The following is an 8,524-nucleotide window of genomic DNA, read 5'->3' on the forward strand; positions in this document are numbered from 1 at the left end:
ATATCTGATCGTGTTAATCTTGCTATCTACTGAAGATAGTTTATATCTGATCGTGTTAATCTTGCTATCTACTAAATTTATAGCAGATCTAATTGTTATCTTATACTATCTACTGAAGATAGCTCATCAGAGTAGGCATAAAAGTAGGTCTACTCTTCCAGGTTTTATGAAGTGGGTAGGCTAAATTATGCGAAATGTGGTACCTTGAATAAAATAAACATTACGACACCCTAATGCTATCAATATCATGCATGTGTTCTTCGGCTATTTTCCCTATAAAAGACCGTACAATTATTGTAAGAAATTGATTGTGAGCTGATACGTGTGCATGTTTCTGTGGTAGGCCTATATAGAAAATCTTACTTCAGGAGCGGAAGCCGGTGATTTGTTACATGCATCTGCGTTATCATTTCCCGCGGATACTGAGACGACTACCCCTTGGTTGAATGCGTCTTTTACAGCATCGTTAAGTGAGGTACTTTTGCCACCACCTATAGACATGGAGGCAACTCTAGAGCCTCTGGTATCTCCCGCCACTGCATTCAAACCTGATGTTAACAATAATAATACAACATGCAAAAATACTTTATTGATCATGTTGGTCAGTTGGTAACTAACTACATCCTCATCGCTAAAGTAAATGTAAGATTTGCATTTTGCAATGAACTATCATTTGTCCCTGTCATTTATGCCAAAGCGCTTCCTCGACACGGACTAAGGGGTGAAATCAAAACTCGACCGACGGTTGCGGCCGGTTCCGTCCTTTAGAAGAACAGAAACCGGACGGTCGAGTTTTGATTTCACCCCTAATTCATAATCGGTATGTTTAAAAATGGAGGGGAATAAATTCACTTAAAATAGAAGTTAGCGATCAGGTTATAAAAAAATGATACTATGTTCTCATTATATTAGTAGTAATTTTTATAACTCTTCTTCACCTACCTGCTATGATATTGGAATAAGAACCACTTCCAGAACATGACATCACGCGCACACTGTATGCATTAGCCTGTTTGGCAATACCGTATGTTGTTCCCAGAATTGTGCCGGTGCAATGCGTACCGTGGCCGTGACAATCGTTACCATCACCCTAGAAATTAAATCAATGATCGTAGAAGTGGGTCATGGCTATCAAATATTTTCCAAAATTACCGCTGCGTTTATTCCGCAGCCTCTTGGGTCTATATGGACAATGAGCAGTGCAGGGCCCTTTTAACATTCTCCTTTATCAGCCTTATTTTCATTTTCGCTTTTGCTCAGGAACCCGGAACCCTCGCGAGGCATCAGGCCCCCTAGACTTCGTCCACAAGCCAATGTTGGCCATTTTCCTATGGGTTTTTCTAAATTTTCAAATCGATTGGATGGTGGTATATACGTGTCCCGTGCCCCTACCTCCCGTCCTACCTCCCACGAGCTTCCTACGGTCGCAACGGATTCATGATGCAGTCATGTCTACAGTAGAATTCAACTCGACCTTTGCAGGACTTAAACCCCATTAAAAGCTATTAAACTAAGATAACATTCATTGAAAACAGCTCAACTGATTAAATCATATCTTCTCTGGTTAAATACACACAACATATGTGTCTGCTTTACACGTACAATGGAGTAATGAGCTGGGATTATACTTTCAGTTGGGTGAACGATTATAAAGCGAGCGCTAGAGAACAATTGTGTGTGGTCTTTGTTTACGAAATGAGACAATACGTGCTTATTGTTAACCAGCGTTCTTGAAAATGAGAAACATGGTGGTTTGCAGACTTAACACGGTTTGGAAATAATTTCTTCATATTTTTTGGTGTTATCTGTCGTTTACATATCCTTCCTAAAACACCAAAGTACGCTTATTTCCAAACATCTAAATTAGCTAAAAATTTAGGACATGTTACAAAACTATATTGTCTAGAATTTTAGAAGAGTACTTTTAATATTGGCTGGTTATTTTCACACAGCGACGTTAACTAGGCAATGTACTATTACCTATAACATTAACTAAAACACCAAAGTACGCATATTTCCAAAAATCTAAATTAGCTAAAAATTTAGGACATGTTACAAAACTATATTTTCTAGAACTTTAGAAGAGTACTTTTAATATTGGCCGGTTATTTTTCACACAGCGACGTTAACTAGGCATATCCCCATACTTTTAACGTAGGCTATTTGTAGAGGTCACGCGTCAATGGGAAAGAGCACTGTGTATTGTGTATAGGAAAACGGACAGTAACTGCAGTATGTTAGGCCTAAACACAATTGGACTAGGTCAAGCCTGGACTAGGTGCAGCCTGACTAGGTGAATGAAATTGACTTACCCCCTCATAATCAAAGAATGAAAACGCACGTCCAGCGTAGTCAGTATGAGTATGACGAATACCCGTATCAATGACGTATACATTAGCTCCAGAACCAGTACCTAGATGTCGTATGATACAAAAACACCAGAAATGTTACATGCATTTATAATAATCACAGTAGGCTAGCTGTATTTAAACAGCACACAAAAGAAGAATGATAGATTGAGAGATTGCGATGTTCCAAACGTAGCACGTGGACCGTACGTTTTCACGTAGGCGTTTTTACGTACGCTAATAATGCTAGTCTCGGTTCCAAACTGGATCGTGCTCATTCGTCATGAAGGAGAACAAGTCGGCAAATACCCCTATTGCTATTCTTGACGTTATGAAACTTATTTTTTGTTCTCTTATTTTAGCATGGTGGCTGCCCAGGATGGCCGCATGATCGGAACGGGCTCCGACTCCTAATCGGAAGGTTGCGGATTCGAGCCCCGGTGACGCCGTGTATCTTTCATTGGCGTATAGTGTGAGTCATCCTATGGGGGAGCGCACCGACCATGATTGGGGGACACCGGGCCTGAGGGGAGAGCACAAGCCGTTTTTTCGGCAAGTTTCCTATAGATTTTTTTAAATTTTCAAATCGATGGGGGCAGTGCACCGGCCCGTGCCCTTCCGCCAGTAGTACTTGTAAGTACACATTTATACCTCAATTATACTTCTCCCCTGACTCCTACCAGGTGTATAAATGGGTACTGGCATTCATAAATGCTGGGAAGGTGGAGGACACGCTGTGAAGAATTTTTCATCATGTGAGTTTTAAGCATCTCAAACTTACGTGTAGGATTGTAATTATCATCAAGTGGACGATCTCTCTGATCGACACGATCCAATCCCCAGGAAGCTACCGCATCAAGCCTAGCCACCGAATCTTCTTCGACGTAGTCTACCGCATCTAGACCTCTGAGCTTTGAGCAATCGAAATTTAAAAATATAGACAATTTTGACAACATTGAATTCGGTATTATGAATTTATTATTTTCCTCTGACATTATTTCTGATGAATAACTTATTAATAGATTGTGGTCCTCAATAGGGGAATTAGAACCCTCAAGAGAAAGGTCAATTAGTCACTTTCTTCATCCGAGGAAGGAAAAATGAAGTGGAGTTAAAAAATCATTACCTTCCAATGGGTCCCAAAATAGTTTGAACATGATGAATTCGACATGCACATAATTTATTCTTTCCACCAGTAGGCCAGGGAAGAAAAATTCATCCTTGAACAGGGTTTTTAACTTTTGTTTTTCTGTCACCAAAAGACCCCCTTTTTTCAAGAATTTTGGACAAATTTCAGATAATCTCTCACAGAATGATCCCATTTTTTCATTATTTTTTGAAAATTTTGTAACAACTTATTTTGACCCAAATTTTTCCAGTCTCTCGGAAAGACCCCCTTTTTTAGTAACGGTAAGATTTTCCACAGTCTCACGGAAAGACCCCCTTATTATACTATACTTTTTCTGAATCCTAATAACGAGAGAAATACAATTAGATGGTTTCCGGGATGGTTTTTATCCATATTCGCCCAATTTTGAAAATTGAGCCCTGCATTAGCGGCCATTTTGGAAATATGCAAATTACCATTTCCCCCTTGTCCTTTTTGGATATGTTGTTCAGGTGGGTGTTTAGAGTTACTAGCAAGCAAAAACATTGGTGTTCCATGCATTTTGGTCTAGGCGCGCCCATTATTACATTTACAGCTGATAACATGATAATAACCGTATACCGAGGATCACATCATGCCGAAGATAAATTAAAATATACATGTACATACAAAATTCGGTAAACCTTTTGAACTTTTTCCGTCATTGTGGATTCTCTGGGAGAGAAAAGCTAAATTTTGAAATAACATCTGTTTGTTATCAATTTAACATTATCAATTATCAACGTTATCATTGCAATAACAGCAATGTAAATAATTGGCGCCAAACATGCTAATTGAGATCTTTTCCAAAACCTAATTTTTCATGATGATGATGATAATGATGATGATAAGGGACACGGTGCCTCTGCCTCACAGTCGGTGATTGCGGGTTCCAGCCCCGGCAGTGCCATCGTGTTGTGCACTTGGACAAGCCGCTTTACCTTACTTGCCTCTCTACCCAGGAGTGAAATGGGGAGCTGTTAGGAATATTGTCCATTTAGCGTCGCCCAAAGGTATGAGCATGCCTTGGGCATTATGGCAGCTGGCAAAAACAGCTGACATATTCTAACGAAATGTGAAATACTTTGATACACGCGAAAGGCACTGTATAAATGCCAACATTTATTTATTTTATTTATTTATGATGATGACGATGATGATAATGACGACGACGACGACGACGACGACGATGATGATGATGATGATGATGATGATGATGATGCAACACATAGGCCTAGAAAATACGAAATGGTAGAAATAGACGGAAGTTTATAATCATGCAAAATACTAGAAAGCAAACGCAAGCGTTTTGAGACAGAACTTTTCAGTGCCGCCGACAAGGGGGGTAACCGGGGGCGTTACCCCGGGGCCCGGGGCCCGGGGTCCTAGGGGGCCCGTTAAAAAATGAAGAAAAGATACTTTACTATGGGGCAGTAAAAGCAAAGAAAACGGACCTCAGGGGCCCGTGAAAGGTTAAGAAAAGATACCTTGCAATTAAGGCATATTTTCTTTGCTTTACTATACGGGCCAACAAAGGTCTCTTTTCTTGTTCATTAGGCCTAAGGTATCTCTTCTTTGCTTTTTAACGGGCCCTCCGAGGTCTCTTTTTCCCTTTTATGGGTCCATTACGGTATCTTTTCTTTGCTATTAAGCTTTTTTACATACTCACTAAGGTATCTTTTCTTTCCGTTACGGACCTATGGTATATCTTTCCTTTGCTTTTTACGGGCCCACAACGGTCTCTTTTCTTTGCCTTTACGGGCCCGTTTACGGGTCCATTATAAGGTCTGTTTTCGTTGCTCTTTTACGGCCCATAAACAGCAAACAAAAGTAGCGGGCCCCGTAAAAAACAAAGAAAAGATAGCCTTTGAAGCACACACTCTAATTTAATATTTGAATTTACTGTTTGCTTTTGCCAAATTGATCATCCTCGATATAATGAAATCTTCGAGGAATCAGGGGAGTGCAGCTTAATCATGGGAACACAAATTGCAAAAGTTCAACTTTTCAATATTTCGAATTCATATCATAATATATTTCAAACTTCTTACCCATTGCACCAAGCTGTCGTGTAATCTCACGGAAACTCCATGGAGTACGCTGTCATATTTGCGGTAAACGTGACCAACTGAATTGGTTTCGAAGTAGCTCACAAAGTCATCCAAATTTATACCATCCTGCAAAATAAGGAATATTTATTGATCCATTCATTTTCCTCCAGTGGCGTAGATTTCTTGTTGACATTGGGGCGGGTGTGAGGTAACATTTCTTGAAGTATAGTGAATCCAGCACGTTTTGGCAAAAAAATAAGTTTATTACAAATGCGCGGGAAGCACCTGCGAAAAATGTTGCCATGCGCGCGAAGCTCGCGAAAATATTTTCTATATTGAAGCTAAACTGATGAAATATGGTGCAAAAGTGGAATAAATACGCGCGAAGCGCGCAAAAAATTGTACTTTTGTGGCTAAAATGGCAAAATATGAGGTTAATTTGGTCAGAAATCCACATACAGGCGTCAACTTGGGGGGGTGATTGTATGGACCATCCTCCTTGGCAAAATATTGGGGGATTTATCCCCCCATATTCTCCCGAGATCTACGCCTATGTTTTCATCTGTGTGATTTTAGAGTATACTTGACTGTCCTTTATATGTAGAACACTGAATAGATAGCTGGGGTTCTTGAAATTGAAGAACTCCAAAATGGTCCTTTCTGACCTTTCCAAAGCCCTTTGAGGTCTAAAATGGTCTTTCCTTTCCCTTTTCTGTTCTTTGTAAAACTATTTAAGGTTCCACATACAGGACAACTCAATGGCCATTTTTAGGTTCTACTTATAGGACCGATTTTGTTTCTATAGTGGAGGTTGTGGAGCTATACCTGCTTAGTATTTATTACATGTAAATATCAGATTCAGATCAGCTAAACCTTCTATTTGAAACGGACTATATACGAGTTACATTATGGTTCTCTGTACACGTGACAGACGGCTTAGCGTCCTCTCCGAACGACGGACTTCTCTCGTGGCTCAATTACCCAATTTAAAATGACATAATGACTATACTGACCAAACATGTTTAAAAACATTTATTTAAAAAGTCTTTTTTAATTATACAAGGATGCCCTTTTAAGGTAAGAAGTCGAAGATGAGGCTATTAATGCGCCGCGTTATTTCAACAAAAATATCTAAATTATAATAGTGCCTACAACTACTAATCATGCTAATGTGTGCTTCAGAAATGTTAGAAAAACTTTTTTATGTATTTTACCTTAATCTTGACGATGAACTGACCAGGAATTCGCTCAGTGGATTTGTAGTAAGGTGAAAGATAACTGCCAAACACCATAAGAGGTGAACAGAGTAGAATAACAACTAGCAACTTCATTTTGGAATAATCCGGGCTTCAAATGCTGTAAATATACAAAAGTGAGTGCAAGTCTGAAAACATAGCCAACTTAGACCCGCAGCCAGGATATAATTTGGTTTTGCGTCGGTGCGGAATTCCTAAATGTGGACCGTTTCCCAAAACCAATTCGCTAGCAAAAAAAAAGTGGACTAAAAAGACCACCACCAGTGTGTCAAATAAGTAAAGCCAGTATCGCATATTCGGGCCGGCCGGCCCTTGGTTTTGAAATCTACTCTCCGTCGTAATTTTCGAACTCAACAATTTTGTGCCACATGTTGAACAGAGACTCATTTTAAAGTTATAGTAACTATTTTCAACTGTTGCGATTTGGTCGTTCAGAGCATCCTGCGAATGGTAGTGAGCTTAAGCAAAAATTGCATGATCATTTCATCATGTTCATAGCGAGCATATAGAAGGATCAAGCAAGTTTTCAAAGTACCGTATATGAACTTCTGCAAAACTGACATCAATGATATATTGATTTAGACAATCGTGGTTTTTTTTTTGTGGCTGCGACCAACAATACTTAGTTAACCCCTAAACCACGCTATTTTGGCTACTTTTTGGCTACTTGCAACAGATTAATGTCAAAGATTGATGTTGATGTTCACCATTGAACCCGGCATTGAGTCCATGTGACTTGCAGTATTTCACGCGTGGATCCCACAGGGTAGCGTATCGGGCCTGCAGTGATTTTCACGGGCTTCTGCCCGAGGGCTTAACTTATGTTACACATTGTATCGTGAACAGTAACCCCATAAAATTTTACCCTGAAAAGCGTCGCCCCTGGCTACGGGCCATGAGCCAAGTGTTAACTGAACATTCATGGTATTGTTCCGCAAGGTTTCTTTGCATCTTATTTTATCATCTGAGTGATATAAAAGTTACATCCATTTAGATTTTGCTATCATTTTAAAGACACGGTAGGAAGTGATTTTTGAATAACAAAGCACCCAATAATGGTTGAGGCGGGCACTGAACCAAAATCCAAGGGTAGGCATACTTCGTGTTATTTTGCTTTTAGTGGTATGATCAAGTATATTTCAATTCAATCTGATCTCGCTTAAATATTAACAGTAAACTTAATTGCAATTGATCTGTTCCTGGTTAAACAACAACAACAACAACAACAACAACAAACAAACAACCCCCCTAAAAAAAAACCCTTTTGAATTGTACTCACCACTTGACAATATCACGGATAGCTTCTGCTGCTGCACTGGTTACACCCGAGACTGAGAAGTTGGATGTGTGGGTTGCGTGCAGGCGAGGTACAGACAAGATATGATATCATATAATTGTTGTATTTTTGCTTCAAATTATCGTTCTTTTTGATACGTGGCAGACACAGGTGAATAAGTTCTCACGAGATATTAAAATTTAATCATTTTAAAACAATTGTTTAAAGGTAGGCCTATATTTGCTCATGCATCCGGAGGATCGTAAAAATCATCAAAATTCAGATTTTGGCACCTTTATTACTAGTGTCATATCATAGATGTGCTAACATAGTCTGCAATTTCTTGAAGCTTGGTTAGTGGTCAGGATTCCTAAGCCAGTAGGCTAGCCCTACCAATGTGGAGTCATTTATTGATTTATCTTTCTAGGTGATGTATAATGTATGGT

General features: G+C 39.4%; 1 protein-coding gene across 1 annotated transcript in view; it reads right to left on the reverse strand.

The window, feature by feature from the left end:
- Window positions 1-6,985, reverse strand: part of LOC140154257 (aqualysin-1-like) — a 10,702-nt gene extending 3,717 nt beyond the window's left edge. Inside the window, exons 1-6 of the mRNA XM_072176847.1 lie at window positions 6,761-6,985; window positions 5,547-5,672; window positions 3,130-3,259; window positions 2,313-2,413; window positions 943-1,090; window positions 364-548 (exon numbers count right to left, since the gene is read on the reverse strand). Coding sequence (XP_072032948.1) covers window positions 364-548; window positions 943-1,090; window positions 2,313-2,413; window positions 3,130-3,259; window positions 5,547-5,672; window positions 6,761-6,877 — 807 coding nt within the window. The 5' untranslated portion in view covers window positions 6,878-6,985. The remainder of the gene's footprint in view (window positions 1-363; window positions 549-942; window positions 1,091-2,312; window positions 2,414-3,129; window positions 3,260-5,546; window positions 5,673-6,760) is intronic.
- Window positions 6,986-8,524: the final 1,539 nt, after the last annotated feature.

This window comes from Amphiura filiformis, chromosome 6, assembly GCF_039555335.1.
Source record: "Amphiura filiformis chromosome 6, Afil_fr2py, whole genome shotgun sequence".
NCBI classification, from domain to species: Eukaryota; Metazoa; Echinodermata; class Ophiuroidea; order Amphilepidida; family Amphiuridae; genus Amphiura; species Amphiura filiformis.